At 40.6% G+C, this 22,427-nt stretch overlaps 2 protein-coding genes across 7 annotated transcripts in view; one reads left to right on the top strand and one right to left on the bottom strand.

The window, feature by feature from the left end:
• Nucleotides 1-22,427, top strand: part of ZNF827 (zinc finger protein 827) — a 123,493-nt gene that overhangs the window by 90,581 nt on the left and 10,485 nt on the right. For 4 of the 5 annotated variants that reach the window (XM_083631016.1, XM_083631020.1, XM_083631018.1 and 1 more), the window contains exons 9-10: nucleotides 15,818-15,955; nucleotides 21,967-22,138. In XM_083631016.1, the coding sequence (XP_083487142.1) occupies nucleotides 15,818-15,955; nucleotides 21,967-22,138 (310 nt within the window). The remainder of the gene's footprint in view (nucleotides 1-15,817; nucleotides 15,956-21,966; nucleotides 22,139-22,427) is intronic. The other variant, XM_083631019.1, reaches the window with a different exon arrangement.
• LOC310770498 (uncharacterized protein C4orf51 homolog) overlaps nucleotides 13,068-22,427 on the bottom strand; it is a 35,907-nt gene continuing 26,547 nt past the window's right edge. The window contains exon 7 of one of the 2 annotated variants that reach the window (XM_083631397.1): nucleotides 13,068-13,210. The gene's annotated coding sequence lies outside the window, so the exon portion shown is untranslated. Of the gene's footprint in view, nucleotides 13,211-21,731; nucleotides 22,206-22,427 lie in introns of those variants that run through there. The other variant, XM_083631396.1, reaches the window with a different exon arrangement.

Raw genomic sequence — 22,427 nt, forward strand, 5'->3', positions numbered from 1 at the left:
AACTGAGGGAAAAGGTAGAAGAAGTATGTCAGTTTGACAATGCCAGAACAAGGTGTTGAGTCATAACCAGGCATTTATATCCACTTAGAGTCAGGCAGATCTTCCTATGTGGGTGGCCTTGCCTGGATTAAGGTGCTGCGACTGGCCCAGCAGCTCTTGCTCCTCTGACTGATGGCAAAGGTCAGAGTGTTCTTCCCTTCACATCTGGGGGGCAACTGGCAGTTAGAGATTTCTTTCTGGCAGGAAACTCCCTGTAGCAGTGATAGATGAAACTGGTCTGGTCTTTCCCTTGCTATGATGTTCCTAGGAGACAGAAGGTGGAACCAGTGGATGGTAGAGACCAGAGTAAACTTCCCTTTGGCTCTCTGGCCCAAGGGTGACTGACAGTTGGAGTCAAGTGCTATTTCACACAGAGGGAAGAAGCAAGCTTCCTTCAGCTCCTCCTCCTTTGGCTGATAAATGGGGCCAGACTTGCCTTCTCTTATTCTTTCTGGGAGACATAGGGTGTAGCCTTCCAGGGGCCTGTGTTCCCTGGCAGACGACAGAGGCTAGAGTGTGCATCTCTTCTCCTCTGTGGACCCTCAGCATGGGATACAGAATATATTCTTGATTTTGAGACTGCCTGGGGGTGCTGGAATCTCGTGTGGCTACCCCATGTGGTAAATAAGTGAATCATAGGAGGCAGTCTTCTTGGTGAAGAAGCTTCTGGATTGACTGCACCTACTCAGGTTGGATCCTGCTGTGCAGGAAGAAGTTTAAAGAGATTCCTTTTCTAGCGGAGCCTCATTTTAGCAGCAAGGGGTTCTCAAGCTCTCATGTATGTTACGTCTCTGGTCATGCATTGTGGTTTGACCTCTATTCCTGATTTCACAGCTCCTTTTTCCCGGCTTCTGGCTCACCTCATAATACTTCCCACAGTTCAGTTCCCAATGAATAATTCTTTTCCAATTCCCTCTTTCCAGCCATTCGCGATTTTTACAAACTCCTATTTTGTTGCTCACTCAGTGATCCTTTTTATTTGCTAAAAAGCACCTCTGTCTTTTAAACTCTGCCTCAGAAGTTATTTATTAATTTATATCCAGCCTTACACTCAAAAAGAAAAATCACACACCATCTTGTTTTGTCTCTTTCCAGCTTTCCTATCCCTATTTTTGAGTTAAGGCAATAAGAATTTCACACAGTACTCTCTGTGTGGATATTCTGTAGGCCTTTATTGGAAACATCATAACTTGCCGTTTAATCGTTTTAATTCCTAACAGTGAGGGCATTTTTTACTGCCACAGTACACCGAGTTGACATTTTCAGTGAGCCATTTAGAAGAACTACCCTTTTAAAATAAAAGAAATTCATAGTAGAAACTGAGACTAGTATCAAAAGTCCCAAGCATCTCAGGAGCCTTCCACACATGTGTGTATAGAGCATGTCTAGAAAACGTCTCTAGCAGTCAATGTGAAATATAGCTGATCTCATCCCAGTAATAGATCTACTACTGACAGCACCACAACAGCTGAGAAGAAGAGCAAGTAACTGCATGCAAACAGAGACTGAAGTACCCTTTCACTCTATGAGACATCATCTTGAGGACAGCACTGAGGAAGCTGTCAGTGCCAATAGACATATAATGCCTAACATCCTGTGAGTGATAGCATACGTGCTTCTTTACTTTTAAAGACAGCTGCTGATCTGTGTAGCTGAGAGTCCTGCCAGCATTTCCTGCTTGGTTAGCTGGATGTGTGGATTGGCTAGAGTTCTCCAGCAGAACTAAGAATAGTAAGATGGGAAGGAGAAGGTTCACCTGAGCTAGGGTCTGACCAGCAAAAAATTGGCTAGGGTTGGACATGCTGGAATTCAATGCTAGTCCAATGATGTGTTGCAAATTCCAGAAATATTGATGGAGGGATCGCCTATGTTAGGAAATGTTATCTTTCCAGATTTTGTTAGAGAATCTTTCTAGTTTTCACTGTCTTTAAATCTTTAAATATCACTACATTGTTTGCCTCTGTCTCACTCCATTACCTGTCTCTGAAGATTAGTACACCTGCTATATCCCTACTCCTCTGTGTTATTTTGTTGCTCTCCCTCCTCTCTCTGGCTTCTCAGACATTTACCTGTTCCCCTGCATACATATCTGCCTCATGTGCTTCTAAATTCTCTTCTAATAGTATCTCTGTTATTGAGCATCTGTTTCTCAGGCTCCGGGAAGGTCATTCACAAAATAAAGTCCAACATCTGGGGTGCAGGAAAAATCTACGACCACATTAATAAAGGTGTTGAAAGAGTGGGTACACATGTCATAATCTTCAAACATTATTACATACATGGTGAGGAACCACAGCTTATCAGACCAGAGCAGAGAGACATCATTTGCATACAGCTTCAGTGCTTGGCATCTCCAGTTAAGGGGGTCAGGTAGCAGGTGATTGGGAAAATCTCTGCCTCAGACACAGGAGAGCTGCTGCCAGTCAAACTGACAATACTGGGTTGGGTGGGCAAGCAGGCTGACCTGGTATAAAGCAGCTTTCTATGTTCCTAGCAATCATGTTGGCTTAGTTTTGTTTAAGCTTCTCTCACATATCAGCGGTGATTCATAGAATTGCCATATCCTACTAGCCATGCTGAATAAAGGAAGTGCTTGCCAACTGGAGGCATATTGCAATTTGCAATACAGTCTTAATATTATTTGTTAAATTGATATGCTGCCCTTCATCTGAAAATCTCAGGGTGGTTCACAAGATAAAAGTACAGGATAAAAGCTCACATTGGTTATTTAGAACAAAAACAAAACAATACTCCCTCCCAACACATTTATTTTTTTTTTTTTAATATTTTTATTCGAGAATTTTTTCATATAAACATAACATACATAAACATACAAAGACAAAAACAAAACAAAAAACATGTACCATTTCATATCCTAATTTCTTGTACCTTTCTTCCCCGACTTCCTCATGCCTCCCTTTTCTGTATTCCAAATTCTTATCGATTACTCAGCAAATCTTCCCTTATTTTAATTTAGATTTAAACTAATCTTCCTTATTCTCCTTGTCTTAACCATTGCTAATAGTAACCGTTTACTTTCCAGTCCAACATCATTCTAACTTTCATTAACTTTGTAATATTTCTTTAAATAGTCCTTGAATTTTTTCCATTCTTCTTGCGCTGCTTCTCTTCCCTGGTTTCGGATTCTGCTCGTCATTTCTGCCAAGCCCATGTAGTCTACCACCTTCATCTGCCATTCTTCCAGTGTGGGTAGCTCTTGCGTCTTCCAGTACTTCGCAATGAGTATTCTAGCTGCTGTTGTAGCATACATAAAGAAAGTTATATCCGTCTTTAACACCCCTTGGCCGACAATACCCAAGAGAAAGGCCTCTGGTTTCTTGGAGAAAGTATATTTAAATACCTTTTTAAGTTCATTATAGATCATTTCCCAGAATGCCTTAATCTTCGGGCAAGTCCACCAAAGATGAAAAAATGTACCTTCAGTTTCTTTACATTTCCAACATTTATTGTCAGGCAAATGGTAAATCTTTGCAAGCTTGACTGGGGTTATGTACCACCTATATATCATTTTCATAATATTTTCTCTTAAGGCATTACATGCCGTAAATTTCATCCCGGTGGTCCACAACTTTTCCCAATCAGCAAACAAAATATTATGACCAATGTCCTGAGCCCATTTAATCATGGCTGATTTAACCGTTTCATCTTGTGTATTCCATTTCAGCAGCAAATTGTACATTTTTGACAAATTCTTAGTACTGGGTTCTAATAGTTCTGTCTCCAATTTTGATTTTTCCACCTGGAAGCCAATTTTACTGTCCAGTTTAAACGCTTCATTTATTTGATGATAGTGCAACCAATCTCTCACCTTCCCTTTTAATTTCTCAAAGCTCTGCAATCTCAGTTTGTCCCCTTCCTTTTCCAAAATTTCCCAGTATCTTGGCCACTTGGACTCCATATTTAACTTTTTAACTGCCTTAGCTTCCATTGGCGACAGCCACCTTGGAGTTTTATTTTCCAGCAAGTCTTTATATCTAACCCAGACATTTAATAGTGCTTTTCTGACAATATGATTTTTAAAACTTTTGTGTGCTTTAACCTTGTCATACCACAAATATGCATGCCACCCAAAAATATTGTTAAAACCTTCCAAATCCAAAATGTCTGTGTTTTCAAGAAGCAGCCATTCTTTCAGCCAGCAGAAAGCTGCCGCTTCATAGTACAATTTAAAGTCTGGCAGGGCAAACCCCCCTCTTTCCTTTGAATCCGTTAATATCTTAAATTTAATTCTGGGCTTTTTGCCCTGCCAGACAAATTTAGATATGTCTTTTTGCCACTTCTTGAAACAATCCATTTTATCCATTATTTGCAATGCTTGGAACAAAAACAACATTCTTGGCAATACATTCATTTTTATAACTGCAATTCGGCCTAACAAGGAAAGCTTTAAATTGGACCAAATCTCCAAATCTTTTTTCACTTCTCTCCAAGTTTTTTCATAATTATCTTTAAACAGATTCACATTTTTAGCTGTCATATTTATACCCAAATATTTCACTTTTTTAACCACAGTCAACCCTGTCTCGTTCTGAAACCTTTCTTTTTCTACCTGTGTCAAATTTTTCTCCAAAACCTTTGTCTTTGACTTATTCAATTTAAATCCTGCCATTTGACCAAACTCTTGAATTATTTCCAAAACTCTTTTCGTGCTAGCTTCTGGCTCTTGCAATGTAAGTACTAAATCATCTGCAAATGCTCTCAATTTATATTGTTTAGCTCCGACCTGAATCCCTTTAACCAACTGGTCCCTCCTAATCATATTAAGCAAAACCTCCAGGACCGATATAAAAAGTAGTGGGGAGATAGGGCACCCCTGACGTGTCCCTTTTTCAATCTTGAACTCTTCTGTAACCACATTATTTACAATTAATTTCGCTTTCTGTTCAGAGTATATTGCACCTATACCATTCTCAAACCCTTGGCCTACCCCCATCCCCCGGAGGTTCTTCAACATAAAACTCCAAGAAATGTTATCAAAGGCTTTCTCGGCGTCCACAAAAATCAAAACCGCCTTAGTGTTTATATTCACTTCCACCTCCCAACACATTTAAAAGGCCGTAGAATATTAATCAGCCCAAAGCCTGGTTGAAGAGGAATGTTTCACCTGGCGCCTAAAGATGTATAATGAAGGAAAAGGAGCAGTGTTGGCTGCTTCTCTAAATGTACCTTATGGCCCGGTCTCCCTGTTAATTTTAAGACAGAAAGTTCATGATGTATATAATGTATTAATTCTTGTCTTATACGCTATTCTATAGTTGGTGGAAACAGTAAATCTCTTGCGATCGCAAGGAACTGGGAAAATCTCGGCATGGGCTTATTTACACAAGAAACAGGTGCCACTGTGAAGCACAAGCAACCTTTAATGAAAGAACAATAAGAGAATTAAACACAGCAAAGAGTAAGAGTCAGGAGGTTTGAACAGAAATGGAATAAGGAAGAAAAAGTTAAAAGAATTGCTTTGAAAAACAAAGGTCAGCAGTAACACCACAACAGCCCGATATTGGCCAGGAAACCCATGAAATATGATTGAATTGTTAACGGCTTCCTGAAATGAATCCATGGATTTGAAAGTCAAAAGGATGACTCTCAGCTTCTAGCGTGGATACTGCAACCCAAGCATATTGTTAGTTTGTGCTGAGGTCTTATATATTAAGCTGAAGGAGAAAAGAATCATATATTTGTGTTAAACACACACAGTGCCACTGCACAGATGCTCTACATTATCATCAACGCAAAAGTTTGATGCTAAGAGGCTGTTTCCATTCATGCTCTGTTACATTAGCCCTTTCCCCTCATATTGCTTTCTGGATTCTGTGGTTATAATATAACTATTGCTAAAAACAAATGATTACTTCAGTTGGCCTACAACTGTTTTTTTAAAAAAAGAGAAATAGGTTTATGCAAACTGAGCAAGCTTGGAGAAATTTTTACTACAGGCTCTTTATATCTACCTATGTCAAGAGGTAAAGCACAGTTATGGTTTGCATTGTTCTTGGTCTAAATGTGTCAGTGAATTAAACATTTGCCTGTCAGTTGGCTTTCTTGGCTCTGTGCCAACCTTTAATCCCTTTTAAAAGTTCTCTACTACCTTTTCTGTCACATCTTGTAACTCAAAACTAAACTCTTGATACCTAGATAAGTGGATTCCTTTGTTTAACCTTTCCTTCCACTTCAGCAATGCGTCCAGATAAGTTCAACTACTGTCAGACTCAGACTCCCTTTATCTCTAAATTCTGTTTCTTAGGGCAATAAAATATATATTATTTTCCTAATTTGTTCATTGCAGCTCAAGCATAACGAGTTGGCTTTTCCCTCCTTTGGAACCAATGTGTCCTATGTCCTATTTCTTTTCCTACTTCAAGAAGCAGAGTTTTAAGGCAGTGCAACATTATTCTTGGCAGTTCTGGCTACAAGAAATTAAGACTCTTAAGGCCAATAAATGGCCCTGCTTGAGGGTTTCCCACAGGCCTCTGGGTGGCCACTGGGAGAACATGCTGGACTAGATGGGACAATGGCCTGATCCAGCAGGCTCTTCTTACGTTCTTAAGACTGAACAATGGATGGACCATTTCTGCCCTGATTTATTATGACTTCTATTGGAGCAGCCAGCAATGGTGTCTTGTGTCCATTCAGAAACAGTTCTCAAACAATCTAGATTTTTTTCTAGGACAAACAGCCAGCGTGATTATTGTGACACACTAAGTAGGCTTTTCAAGTGTATGGCATTTGTTTCTTCTTTTGGGGCTAATGTTTTGGACCTTAGGATGGCCTTGGGAGCAACACCTTCCCTCCCCACAAAAGTTTCAAATTCCAGTGTAACATTTAACATTCATTAAATAACTTTTTGAAGCAACAACCTTGTTTGTTATGAATGACTCTGAAGGTCATCTGAGTGACTTCAAGATACACAGCATGGGTACAGCCTTGTAATTCCTGATTTTGGGACATCTAAAGGTATCTCAAAAGTTGTGATGGGCAGTAAGAGGATTCTGTTTGCCGTGCTGCAGTTAAAACAGTCCTCTTGACTTGAGTTGACCCATGACAATAATTCTTCATATTTGCTTATAATCAGATTCCATTTTCTGCTGCTCTTCCAAATGCTGTTGACAATTGCCCAGTGGCAGTAGGGAGCACACTTAGAGGTTTTGAATGTAAAGCCGTATTTCCATTTAAGGAAGATTTGGCAGGCTTTGGAGATTTCTGAAACAAATTAGTATATTACTTCTGTTAAATGAAGAAGAGTAAATAGTCAGTAGTGTTGAGATTCAGATTGCTATTCTTCTGACTCCAGAGCTATCATCCTACTGAGATAATGAGGATAATTAACACCATGCTTCCCCATTGTCTGCCCTACTCTGCCAAAAGGCTTCAAATCTAACTGCATTCCTTGCTTTATGAGGATTTCCTTAGTGATTGTAGAAAGCTACTACTTTTCAAAACAGAATATTCCATTTCTAGTCCACAGCATCCCAAGCAATGCATCGCTGCTGTGGTTGTTTCATTGTATTAGTTACCCCATAAATGCAAAGAACTTTTTAAAACAAGAGTTTCAAAAACAATGAGTATTTTATGCATTGCAATTGGACCTCTGACTAGATTGGACATTTGTAGTACTTTCACATCAAAATTGCCTTGAAATTGTCCTAACTAGAGGAGACACTTATGGTTAATTTTAAGATACCTACAGGGAGTCGAGTTGGGAAAGGGTGGTAGGTAAATGGCCGGGTACATCAAAAATTATCTCAATCACTCACCCATCCACTAACTTCTCTGTTGTCTGGTATTTATTCTCTCCAAACTGAATGAGTGGGCAGTAAAATGACAAATGCAACTTCAGTAAGCTGGTGTAAAGTGGTGCAGGTTAGGGCACAAAATATTAATTTTACATAGATGCTGATCCAGAAGCTGCATTTAGAGCAGAATGCTGTAGCACAATTGCTAACAGGATGAGCCCTTGTCAGCATAGAACACCTGTGCTCAGGAATCTGCACTGCTTGCCAATTTGCTACTGAACCAAGTTGAAGGTGATACTATTAGTATTTAAAGCCCTTAACAACTTGGGACCCGTTTACCTACAATATTGCCTTTACCCACTTGACTGCTTCAATCAGTTGAATTGTCACCATTACAGGTGCCACATAATACCCGTTCCACATTTATAAGAACGTAATCATTTAGTGTGGCAATGCCTGCACTTTGGAACTCCCTGCCTATTGAGATCAAGCAGGTGCCTTCACTGTACTCTTTTCAGTGCCTGCTAAAAAAAATCTTATGTATGTTTTTAGGTCTTTCTGATTATTCTCATCAAGACATTGAAACACACCTTTCCCGTTCCCCATGGCAGCGCTGACTAATACTACCATTGAATGGCAGGCATATATAGATGGCTAGCTCTGCATTCACTTGCAGCCATTACTATTCTGTAGACCCATAAATCGAGGAATTTACCTGCAACAGTCTAACATCAGTTTTAGTTATTTGGACTCTCTGTTTCTTACTGTTCTCTTGGAGGCTATTATCATGATTTCCCATAAGCAGAGAACATTCTGGAGCATTGTGTCTCCTTTCTACGTTTTTACCCTTTAGAAAATAGAAAATTTGCCAGCTGGTCTTATTGCTCTTCAGGTTCTCATAACGGAAGAAATAAGACTCATTATGGATTGGAGAAAGCTGGTGCTGGAAAATCAGTTTGTTTGGCAAGTGATGGAGGCAAACATACTCACAATACTACTTCTTTTGGAGACACTGATTAACAGTATTTTTTGCCGTGTTCATATTGCACTAAACAGTGCTGTATGTGCTGATTTAGCTCATGTGGATTACTGCTTTGTTTATTCCACTGCTTTGTATCTTGAAAATTCCACAATTATGTGCCTAGCTTACATGCAGCATAGGGCTTATGTTGTTCCGTGTGTCTGAAGACCAATATAAAGTATCTTCAGTTGACAATATTCCTATTATCTTTGATAGGGCTGTAAGAAAAGCTAGATTGCAGCTTGTGGTTACAAATTATTACAGCATAAACATTTCCTCCCACTTTCCATGCATTTTTCTTCTGTCGTGATACCAAACTAGCTGGCACTTAATGCAGATGGGCGGCTGAAACATAGGATCTTGGACACATTAAGCGTACCACACTTGCTCTATAAATTTGGCTGAAGAGTTAGATAAGAATTGAAAGCTGCTTTGCACAACAAATGTACTCTGTAATATCTATCAGGCTAATATCTATCTGTGTTGATGGCTGGCCCTGCTCACCAACCCGGCCCCGCCCCACCAACACCCCTCCAATAACACTTTAGACCAGGGCTGGGGAAACTGCTTGGCTCTCACTGCTTTTGTTCTCCTTGCCTCCACTGCTGAGGCTGAAAGTGTCTTCAGTGAGGTAGACAGCAGCAGCAGAGCAGGTTGGTTGCTGAGGAGCTGCCCTGGCCTGTTGGGACTACTCCTGAATGGACTGCCCACCACAGCCGCCTCCCTCCTCCACGGTTGCAATGGTCCAGCAGCTCTCAGAAGGCTGTTGTTGCAGGATAGTTTGCAGCACCGTTGGTCAGTGGATGGCACCACAAACTACAGCATGATGACAGCCTTAGGAAAATATTATAAAAGGATATTTTCTTTCTGGAGAAAATTGTAATTCATACAGTGAATGACATTTCTTTGCTTTCATTTCATAGGACTCCAGATACAGGAATTTGCAAAGATAGACCTTTACTTTCACATACAGTGAAATTTATTTATTTATTTATTTATCTATTTATTTATTTATTTATTTAATGCGACTTCTGGTTTTGTGAACGTATAAATTTGAACCAGTTGAGTCAGCTGCTTATTTTGGCTGAAGGGTAAAATGAGAGCACAGCTGGTAAAAACAGCAAATCCTATCAACCTACATTTACCTTTTTCTGATGGTTTCTTTGTTGCATAACCTTTTTCGGATGACCTCAGTTTTGTAATTATTTTTTCTCCATGGTTGATGACCATTTTATTTATAGAGCTCACCCCACTTTTCTCTTTCCAGGATGTTTAAGCTGTTCTGTAACCATTTCGTACTTTTAAACAGCAAATAGTGATTTAAAAAACCATATGAAATGCAAACAAATAAGAAGAGTGGAAATCAAACCTTCCTGGCAAATAATTCCTTAGGGATGCCTTCATTCTTGACTCAACAGTGCTGATATTGGCACAGTCCACCAGGAATAGGATACCTTTAAGGCACAAACCTCTGTTTAAAAGATTGTGCCTTTAATGTGTATGCAGAAAATCATTTGTATATTGAAGACATACATTTCTTTAGCTTCAACCAATACAAAACTTATTTCACACTATTTCTCATTAAGTTAGTTTTGTAAAGGGATAATCACTAATTTTGGGATACAAAAAATAAAACCCACCCTCTATATCAGTGATAGCCAACTCTGTGTCCTCTAGTCTTTGTTGGACTATAACTCCCTTCAATAGCCAGTGGTCAGGGATGATGGGAGTTAGGAGACCAACAAAGACAAGAGGGCACAGAGTTGGCTATCCCTGTTCTATATGGTATGCCCATGATTAAATAAAAAGTTAGAGCCATTTGCTTTCTACGGAAATGTTTGGTTCAGGTGAGACTTGCATTTTGGGGGGTATCACTCACCACGCAAGTTTTCTAGGAGGAAGAATTACAGAGCTACAATTCTCAGTGTGATTTAACCATCAATCCCTCTTTCCAAGGAACTCTTGTGGGGTGGATAGACATCTCCTAACAACTCACAGCACTCTTTAGCACACAGTTCCCAGGCTTTTTCGGGAGAAGCCATGGCTTTTTATAGTAGTAGGATACTGCTTTAAACATATAGCAAAAATGGACCCTTTGCCATAAGTGTTGTTTAGTCGTTTAGTCGTGTCCGACTCTTTGTGACCCTGTGGACCACAGCATGCCAGGCACTCCTGTCTTCCACTGCCTCCGGCAGTTTGGTCAAACTCATGTTAGTAGCTTCGAGAGCACTGTCCAACCATCTCGTCCTCTGTCGTCCCCTTCTCCTTGTGCCCTCCATCTTTCCCAACATCAGGGTCTTTTCCAGGGAGGTGATTTAATTGAGTCTTCTCCTGAGGTGGCCAAAGTATTGGAGCCTCAGCTTCAGGATCTGTCCTTCCAGTGAGCACTCAGGACTGATTTCCTTAAGAATGGATAGGTTTGATCTTCTTGCAGTCCATGGGACTCTCAAGAGCCTCCTCCAGACCATAATTGTATTACACTATTTTTGGTGTTTTTATGGTATTTTTGGCCATACGTGTATTACACTATTTTGGGGGGAAGTAGCTGGGAATATTCTAGAGCAGAAGTTGGGAGCCTTTTTCGGCTCAAGTGCCACACTCCCTTGTGGGCCATTATCTGTGGGCAACATGCCACAGGTATGTGGGGCCAGAGGAAAATGTGGGAGAAGCAGCAGATACGACTCCTACCTTTGTCCAGCAGGCTACGTTCCAAGCATGGAAAACATCACATCTACAGACACTTTCCTCTGTCTTCCATTTAGGCACACTAGTGGCATTGGCACAGTTTAAAGACACTTTCTGGGCAGGCAGATGGGTGCAGAGCAGGCAGAGGAAGGTGGAAGTGTTGAGGGAGAGCTCCAGAGGATACTTTCAGCCACTTCAGAATGGTCAGTTTCTGCTAGGAGTAAGGACACTCGACTACAAAGAAAGTGCATAGCTGAGGTGGGGGGGACCCACTGCCGAGCATCACTTATAGCAAAGTTGGCCAGGAAAACCTATTAGAAAATATTGGCAACCCAATTCCCAAAAGATTGCCTCTGAGTAGCAGACATTTAGAGGGAATTTTTAAAGCAAGAGAAACTTGTGTTCTAGATGGATGCAATGTAAGCTTTTACAAAAGTCTGGTTTCAGCACCTTTGGGGAAATTTGAAAATGGACACTTTTGCAGTTTCCTATGGGATTTCGGTGGCGATATTCTTTTCCACAGGAAATAGTTTCTGGTTTCAGCTACTTTATTATGGCAAGGAGAGAGCTAGTGACTAACGCTGAGAGGAATTGTTAAAGAGACGTATTGGCTTTTAATTGAGTCTGCTTGTTTGCTTTGTGTCCAAATTAATTCAGTTTTGTAGTGACCATGCTTTAGGAACTGGCATACACTTGACATTTTCTCATAATCATTACCATATTCCTCCCGTTGAAGCACTATTTTGATTAAGCACTCAGAAAGCTCTGCTAAAATATCATTGCAGCCGAGTCAAATGACCGCTGTCTTGAACTCAAGACTAATCATAGGACGAATGGCTCACAATTGATTTCAGGGAAGCATGATACATACTTCAGCTTGTTTCCCCTCCTCCTGCCTTTTAAACTTTACAGAAGGGCTAATTTGGAAGAAGCATGAGTAATCACACATTAAGGATAATTTATATTATTATAAGACAAATAGCAGATAATGGTAACACCCAGAGGGCACCCTTCAAGTGTCAAGCTTTTGTTGTTCCAGGTGCTGTATGAACTGTGGCTTTCTTGAGAGATGTGTCCTATAATAAATAGCCTGTTGTGATGGCTGCGTAGATCCTTGCGGCTCTGTTAAGCTGGCTTTGAGGTCTTGCGTGCATTAATTACAATAATTCACATGTATACTGTTTGGCTGACGGTTTATCCAGATAGTTCTAGCTTTACATAAATGGAAAAAAATTGCAGTTCTGGATAGCAGCTGAACAGGAAGGTTGGGGGCACCTTGCAGTTCACAAGTGCAGTACTAGTTGCTACCATAAGGTCCATTACTGCTGTGGCAGTTACTTTATTATTTTTCATTGTTTATCGTACAATACATTAAAAATAACAGTACGGAAGCAAACTGGAGAACAGAATGTCCTTGCTTGCAGTCACTTTATATCACATGCAGAAATCATCTGTGAGACTGACCATATAGGCACAGAAGGATTTCTGTGTGTTGGGTGGGAGGAGCTGTTTAACTGGGTAAGAGGAAGAGTGCTTATACATGAGGTGCTTTCCCCCCCCTTTTTTTTTCTTTTTTTTTTTTGTTTGTAGTGCCACATGAGCCCTGACCAATGGTTGCTTGCGTAAAGGGGCTGTAGGGGGCTCACATCTTATAGCCCCATCCTCGTTGCCATGCAACTCCTTTCAGCTTTTTTGTTCAGTTTTTATTTACCTACAGATGCGAGACAATAAAACGTAACATTATTATTAACATTTTCCATTTATGAATCGCTTAACATGAGGCATAATGATGTGAATTACAATAGAATAAAAACATTAAGCAGTGTCATATATAAAAACATAAGCCCCCCCCCCCAATTTAAAACAACATACATAAGATCAATTCAAATCCAATACAGATTCTAACGGGAATAAAGATCTCTATTTAAAAGACTTGTTGAAAGACGAATTCTTTAGCAGGAGCTGAAAAGACAGCAGAGAAGATGGCTTCCATGTATAAGGGGAGGAAATTCCAGAGGAGAGGGGGCCACCACACTGAAGGCCCAGTTCTGGCACTGTGTGAAATGGATCTCCTGATAGGATGGTATCTGCAGGCAGGATGCCCTCTCCAGACTCTTATTTATTAAATGTATATACTGCCCTTTGTTAGAAAACCACAGGGTGGTTTACAACATACCAGACAATAGGTAACATCCTATTTTTACAACATAAATATCAAAACAATTATATAAATACAGTAATAATAATGAGAGGTTCACAATCTATTAGAAGCATTCCCTTCATTTCTGAGTTAAGCAGAGGTTCCAGTAAAGGAAAATAAATTTAAAATTCTGGGTTATGGCCAAGGGTAGATGCAGGCAACTAGTTTTAACCACTGCATGGTGACTTTTAGAGTTATTCTGCAGTGCCTTAGGTTGTCTAAAGGTTCTCACACAGAATGGATCTGGAGCCAGCCTGCTCTAACAAGTCCCCAAATATGAGTGAGTTGCATATTCAATCACACATTGGACCCCATCCCTTCAAACAACTCAAATCTTCCTAGCATGCTGTCACCACAGAGTTAGCAAGAGGTGGAGGAAATGGTTTACTTGACAAGCTAACAACAATCTGTTTTAGCATCACTTTTTAAAATAACGTATTTGTGGGGAGCCTGAAGGAGAGAAGAGTGAGCATACTGCTAGTTGTGGTGGTTTGCATCACTACAAGTCTTTAAATCAAATTGGGATGTGCTGCATTTCAACCAGAACAGATGGGCTAGATGCAGGAATTGCTAGGTGGATTTTTACAACACCTTTGAAGCAGAATGTCAGGTTTAAGTACCATAATGGCTACCTTCTTGCCTTAAAAATCACCAAGTCTATAAACGATTACTTCAGAAGAGCAGTCACACAGCTCAGCAATTTAGCCTGTTCTGTTTTGCCTTCCTCTGTTATTTATGGCTTAAACTTCTCAGTGTTGGAACATTTGGAGCAATGAAGTGAATGAAAGATGCTACACAACTGTATAGGCATAACTCTTAACAGCTGGTATCATGAAACAGAATTCCTTTTGTAAGTGTTAAAAGCCACTATGAGAGCACATGCGGTGAGGTGAATTCTGACCGCTGTAACTACAGTATTGGTATTTCATGAAAAACACCTTGAAAAACAAATCTGCCACTGTAGGATTTGCATTTCATCAGTGGTGAGGCCAGTTCAATTTATGTTTGAATGTCCAGCAGTACCAAGTACACCCATGTTAACGAAATACCACAGATAATTGTGGCTTTGATTATTTGACCCTCTGAAGGATGCCCTGTTCCTGTAAGGAAAGATGGGATAACCACAAGAGTTTTGCAACCTTAAGATCATATTGGGGAGTAGATGTGCTATGCAAGGGACAACGGGAAAAGCTTGATTTCAGTGGAAGTATCTGTGCATTAAAAGTGAACTACTCAATAGTACTGTTTCCACAGGAGTAAAATTTTGATTAAAATTAAGAAATAAAAGCGGTTGCAGACTAAGATGCTCCAGCTACTCTGAAATTGTCAGTAAAAGAGGCTATACTTGCCAACACGGACTGGCAACTGCTCTCCCTGGTTTCAGACAGGACCTTTTCAACCCTACGTGGAGATGCTGGGGATTGGACCTGGGAGCTTTTGTTTGCAAAGCAGATGCAAAGAAGAACCATAAAAGAGAGCACTTGTGCGGTCGCATCCTGCTTCCAGAGTCTTACCTGAGAGTTTGAGGCTAATGCATGCTATATGACTTCCCTACCACTTTACAGAGTTGCTTTCAGCGGGGTGCCAAGTTGAATAAAATATTGCGGTGGGGGGCAGGTAAGCCCTGCCCCGCATAATTGATCACATGACATGGTGCATGCACACCATTTGAATGGCAATGCCCATCAACTTTGGGGGGGACCTGACTGCCTCAAATATTTTATTGGGGGGCCCCCGAAGCCCTTAGGAGTTAGCTCCGATGTTTTCAGGCCATGCTTTTAACATGATTGTAACATGGGCTCCAGGGAGGCTCCTGGCCTGCTTAATGTTAGTATGGTTAGTGCAATAAAGGAATCCATTGTCTAAGGCTGCAGTCCTAACCGTGTCTACTGAGAAGTAAGTTCTACTGAATTCAGTGAGGCTTACGTGCAGATAAGCAGGGTTAGGATTACGCCTTGACTGGTGCCACACAAGATCGTACGCATGTACCACGGCTGACAGTATGGAACAGTGGCATTGTGTTGCTCATGACATATCCAGTGACACATAGTGTGGAATCAAGTCATGCCTTTGAGTCATTAATATTAGAACTGTATTTTCTCCTTTCTTGGGGAATAGAAGCAGAGAAGATAGGGCTGGAGGCTGGAAATGGGTTACCATCTTGGAAATTTAATGACCAGCTCTTTCCCTGTGATGTGTGTGGAAAAGTGTTTGGCCGACAGCAGACGTTGTCCCGACATCTCTCCCTGCACACAGGTAACACTTTTAAAAAATAGTGTTGGGCAGTTTCACTCCATTTTTTTTCCGTGGCAACAATGAACATTTCTTTGCATGCAAATAACGGTGGATTGATCTATCCTCTGTACACTTTGCAACACTCGTAGTCAATGGGTCTCTCTCCTTAAAATTCATAGTTTTTTTATATTATTATTATTAAAAATTATCCAAAAGTTGGGGCATCTGGTTTTGGTGCTTGATCATGCTGATCATTATCAGTTTGGTAGGGCTTGTGTGTTAGATGCAAGGTCCTTCCCTGCAGTAGCAATTTTTATTTCACTGATACAATCACAATGGAATTAAGACATTTGCCTTTATTATTAAACTTCTGCTCAAGTCTTCTCACATAAACCTGTGAGATAGTCCCCTACCCCAGTTATGTTATGACATCTGCACTCCCACAATCAGTGCATGTGTTAAAAACACTTCAAAATATATAGGGATCAATCAAAGCCTACTTACATTGCTGAATTAAAATGGCACCAAGTATAACAATGCCAAGATAGATAACCAGTAATGTGATTTTTTAGAAAAGGAAAGAACATAATAGATTTTCTCATAAGCTCAGCTAATTGAACTATTACCCTCTTCCTTGTACTGAAATGCTGTTTGTCTCAAAGCAACTATAACAAAATATTACATGTGGATAGATAACCACAGGTGATCCTGTTAACATTTTGTTCTGTACATCTATGCTCAAAATATTCTGAAGGATTTGTTCTAGACCAATACTTCAGCTTCAGTGCTTAGGTAAAATTGATGTGATGTTTTAAGCTGCATAGTTACTAATTAGGGGGCAAGTCTTTAGCACATCTATGTTGTTTTAAGACATTTAGTAAAGGCTTTTTAAGCTAACCAGGCTATTTGAATTTGAACAGGTTATAGGCCACAATCCTGTACCCACTTACCTGTGAATAAGCCCCACTGAACTGAACATGCCTACTCAGAAGTGGCATGTATAAGTTTACACTGTTGGACCCAATTTTTAAGGACCTTACATCTGTCACAATAAATCCCTAGTTGAGGTTCAAACATGCTGTCTGAAATCCAAATTCTGGGAATTTACTGAGCAACAGATTGCAGCTTCTGAAAACAATGCCAGGCCATTCCTACAGATACCATCTGTTTGTGTGCCACAAGCTAATAGTTCAAATCATTTTTAAGCACTACAAGTCAGTGATAAAATAGAAATGGAAGTTTTAATATTATTAAGATAAAAGATATAACCTATAGAGAGAGCTGCACAGCATGTCTGAAAGCCCCCCTCACTATATTCATACGTTCCACAATGGCTATCTAGATTATACCTCAACGCAGGCTTCAAGGAAGGAAACCAAGGCGCAAAATGAACACTCAAGCCCTTCAAGATCCTATTAAGTGGGATTGCTTCCAAATGACTCTTAAGGACCATCTGCTTTTGGAGTTCCCTGATAACATCAAGGAACACTATACCAAGCTAAAAACATCCGTTATTGAGGCCTGTGAACAAACTACTGGATACCAAACCAAGATACACCAGGACTGGTTTGATGAGAATGATAGTGAGATTGAAGACATTATTGACAAGAAATGGAAGGCCTTTCAGATCTAGCAAAGAGCTAGGAAATGCGCTACTAAGAAAAAACTCTTTGCCAACGCTAAGGCTGAGGTTCAATGAAAAACCAGAGAACTAAAGAACACCTGGTGAATTAAAAGAAGCTCAAGAGATCCAGCACTTGGCCAACACTCATGATGCACAGAGTTTCTTTAAAGCCACAAAGACCATCTGTGGGCCAATAAATCATGGCATATGCCTCCTACGCTCAACAGACAGTACCACACTTCTAAAAGATAAAGAAGCTATTGCATTGCGCTGGAAAGAACATTACCAGCCTCTCCTTAACCACAACTCCTCCATAGCTACAGAGGTCCTCTCACAAATTCCATAAAAACAAATTAAGAGATGAACTTGCAGTATCTCCTAATCTGGGAGAGTTGTGTGCAGCTATTAACCAAATGAAAAACAACAAAGCCAGCGGACCTGATGGGATAGCTGCTGAAGTCTTCAAAGTGGGTGGAACTGAACTTACACAACAACTTCACAAGCTCATTAAAAAAATTGGGGGGGGGGAGAGGAGATCCCAGCAGACTTTAGGGATGCTAAAATTATCAACCTTTTTTTTTAAAAAAAGGTGACAGAATGGATTGTAGAAACTTATCAAGGCATCTCTTTATTAGCTGCAGCTGGAAATTTTTTTGCAAGGATTTTAGCAAACCATCTCCTAACCATATCTGAGGCTACCCTTCCTGAATCCCAAAATGGTTTTTGACCTCCTAGGGTGACGGTGGACATGATTTTCACTGCTTCACAGCTTCAAGAAAAATGCAGAGAGCAAAACCAACCCTGTTTATTGAGGTAAGGCCTTCAACAATGTAAATTGTAATGCCCTGTGGACTGTCCTTCTAAAAATCGGCTGCCCAGATAAATTTGTGAACATCCTTCGACTCCTCCATGATAACATGACAGCAACAATTGCAGTTAACAATGGCTCTCAAAGTAAACCATTCATGGGGGGCCACTAGGGGGCGCATCGGAAGATGGCTGACAATAACATCTCTCCGACCGACACGAGGTAATTTGGAGGCTATGATGGGAGTAATTAGCCTCCCTAACCCCCCCCCAGGATGGTGGGGGGGACTGCCCTTGCCTGCTGTGCCCTATACCACCCCCGAATTTGTGGGGATGGGGGCACTAGGCACAAAGCCCTCCTGTGGGATTTCGGCACTCCTGGACGCCGTCCCTGATTCGCGCCACTAGCTGCAAGAACTTCAAAAGAAACAATTTGGATGAAGGAATGCACATATTTCAAGGAAGGAGGGGGAGTAAAGACTGCTAACAGAAGAGATCTCTGATAAAATGATATTTATTCAGAATTTCATCAAAAAAAGAAGAGATCTCTGATAAAACAAGACAAGAATAAAACATGAGAAGATACACCAAGACACGGTATGGCAAATGACTGATGGGGGAGGGGGGAAAAACTTTCCTTTCTTTCCTTATGTGATTAAACAAGAATCCCCTCCCCTCACAAGTCAGAAATGTCGTTTTAAGGACTTAAGCTGTGGATTTAAGGCTGTGTGGAGATAAACTTTCGAACCAAGGCATGTTTTAAGAAGAGCGTGGAATGTATAAGAGCTTTGGAATGACGCAGTTAAAAATGCCGTCGCCATATTGGGAAGTTCTGTCGGAGGTCTTGAGTCTGGGAGGAGAAAGAGAGAAATAGAGCTGTTTATATATTCTGGGTTAAACTCCTCAGAGGGACTTAAGAGCGACAGTTTTGCGAGATTATGATGGAAAGAGCGATGTTATCTATGAAGGAGATGATATATGGAAACCATCTCGATTTGAGGATTGGAAGAACAGAAAATTCACACAGGATTATTATTATTATTGGTGTTTATCAGCTTAAGGAGACTATCAGAAGAGATCATAAAGAAAAAAGAGAAAATATATGAACAAGATGTGATGTGGAAACAGCAAGATAAGATTGGATAGAATTATGAACTCTGTTTGGACTGATTTGGACTGATTTGGACATTAACGCAGCAGCAAGAAGATGATCAGAATCCCCCTTTGGATCTTGAAATATGGGTCCCCCCAACAAAATTTAAAATTCGGTTTTGTAATTCGGAATTTATGTGATGTGATTTAATTTGATGTGATTGGCCGGTTAATAAAAATTAATTAAAAAACAACAACAAAGTAAACCATTCACAGTGGGATCAGGTGTTAAAGAGGGTTGTGTTATCGCCCCAACTCTATTTATTATTTTCATTGCCATGATCCTACACATTGTCGAAGGGAAACTCCCCACTGGGGTAGAACTCACATATCGAACAGATGGAAATCTCTTTAATCTGAGTAGGCTGAAAGCAAAGAGTAAGGTCACCATAACTTCCATCATAGAGCTTCAGTATGCTGATGACAACGTAGTGTGGGCACATTCAAAGGATGACCTCCAAACCATTCTAAATATCTTCGCAGAAGCTTATGAAAAGCTTGCACCAACAAGGAAAAAACAACAACTCTGCTGTACCACCAGTGTACCGGAAGAAGCAAAGATCACCAGTGCTGACGCAATGATTCTTCAACATCAACTTCGTTGGACTGGTCATGTTGTTTGGATGCCTGATTAGCAACTACTCTATTCTGAACTTAAAAATGGAAAGCGTAATGCTGGTGGTCAACAAAAGAGGTTTAGAGACTCTCTCAAGGCAAATCGAAAAAAATGTAGGATAAAAACCGACAATTGGAGCCTGCGAGCGCTCCAATTGGAGAACAGCCTTTACCGAAGTCATGGACTTTGAAGACGCTCAAACTCAGGACAAAAGGGAGAAACGTGCTAAGAGGAAGGCATGTTTGGCAAACCCTCACCATGATCCGCTCCCACCCAGAAACCTATGTCCCCACTGTGGAAGGACGTGTGGATCCAGAATTGGCCTCCACAGTCACTTATGGACTCACTGTTAATGTTCATGGAAGACAATCTTACTTGGCTACGAGTGATCACCAAAGAAGACGATTCATTTCAAACCTACTGAACGTGGCTGAGCACAGGGAGTTGGCTGTGTGCAGCGCTGATTAGATGGCACTTCATGATGTCGCCAAGAAACTTCTGCCCCTCAATTCCAAGAAAAGTTTTGCATTTCTCATATATATATATATATATATATATATATATATATATATAAAATTTATATTATATATATGTATATGTATATATATATGTATATATAAATGGTTATTAATAAGGGAGACAGCCCAGCTGAAGCAACAGGTGGGGGCAATCTGGTCAGTTGAACTAGCCTTCATTCTGCAGGTGTGAATGCCTATCATTTCTATTGCACAGCCAGGCTCACTAAGATGCTATGTGCGCTGTCTATCCCCTCCCTACCCCCCATGTTTGTCTTCACTTTTAGTGACTTTTAGTTATCTTCAGACTTCATTGCAAAAGAATTACACTGAACTTTCACCCAAATATTTCCTACTTAAGAATTTGCTGGCCATCACAAGTGAACTGGTGATCAAACTCAAAATGTATTTCAGTCACTCAAGACTGTATTGTACTTCCTGGGGGCTGTTCTCAGAGATAACTGAACTACCATTGCAAATTATAGCCCCTTTTATATTGTCTTGCTGGGGTGTTTTTTAAAAAACAGCAAGGTGCTTGGAGAAACTTGTGATGGGTGAAATCTTGCTGGGCTAAATATTTAGTTTAATGTGTCACAGTTGCATGCTTTCATGCCCAGAGGGGCATAATTGGACTACTTGATATGATAAAAGGTAGCTTTTCATCTCTTCTCATTTTTATACAATACTTAGTCTGAACATATCCCATGAATATAGTAACTGTTGATATAATGCCAAGAGCTTTCTGAACTTTTTACACTTTTAAACAAGGGACATGACCCACACTAAGTTAAGGGCCTTTTTAAAAAGTTAAGAGCTTTTAAACCCTACCTATTTCAGTGGGAGATATCTAAGCAAGTGCTTAACTCTCCCATTTAAACAATGAGGCTCAAAAGTGTTTTAACTTTTGCTCGATCATGCCTAATGTTAGTTAGGATTATTCTGATGGATGAAGATGGTGTTTTTCTTAATTTAATGTGGGACACAAATTCTGTATTAGTCACTTTGCATGTTCACGAGGCTGATTTTCTCTGTGGCAATCCAGACCATGCAGAGAGTCACACACCCATATAGAGATAGACCATATCCTTTGTTGTTGTTTTTCTTGTTTTTGTTAGCAACATGCCTCTGAAGTTGTTGAAGAGAGATTGAGGATGTTCCCTCCTTTTGCCATGGTGCCTCTGTGTGGGTGGAAGCCACTCTGAGGAAATGCTGGCGATTCCCATGCCGTTGCCTCAGCTCCATGGTGGGGATACAAATGTGAGATGTGTTTGCGTGCATGCGAAGCTCCCCCTCAAAGTCTTTTAATGTTTCTTTCCAGAAGAGAGAAAATACAAATGCCATTTGTGCCCATATGCTGCTAAGTGCCGTGCTAACCTGAACCAGCACCTGACTGTCCATTCCGTGAAGCTGGTGAGTACAGACACTGAGGACATTGTCAGCGCTGTCACTTCCGAAGGCAGTGATGGAAAGAAGCACCCTTATTACTACAGGTGAGGACCCGGGAGAAAGCCAAGCCCAGAGACTCCGGCGCCAGCTGCCTTTTCTGCCTCTCTCTGTCTAGGGAAACCCAAAGAACAAGCTCAGTCGGGTTTGCTTCCGAGGGAGAACCTGGCAGGTGCATTTGGCTTGCCTGCATTTAACCTCAGCAGTGGCCCAGGGTGAGGGTGATGGGGATTTTGCAGGCAGATGTGGTAGTTGTAAGCACCTCAAGGGCAGAAGTAATGTGTAACTCTTGAATTACTCTCAGCTCACAATCTGAATCCAGAGAATCTATGGCCA

The sequence above is a fragment of the Podarcis filfolensis genome (genome assembly GCF_964270895.1).
Source record: "Podarcis filfolensis genome assembly, chromosome: 9".
In the NCBI taxonomy this organism is placed as follows: Eukaryota; Metazoa; Chordata; class Lepidosauria; order Squamata; family Lacertidae; genus Podarcis; species Podarcis filfolensis.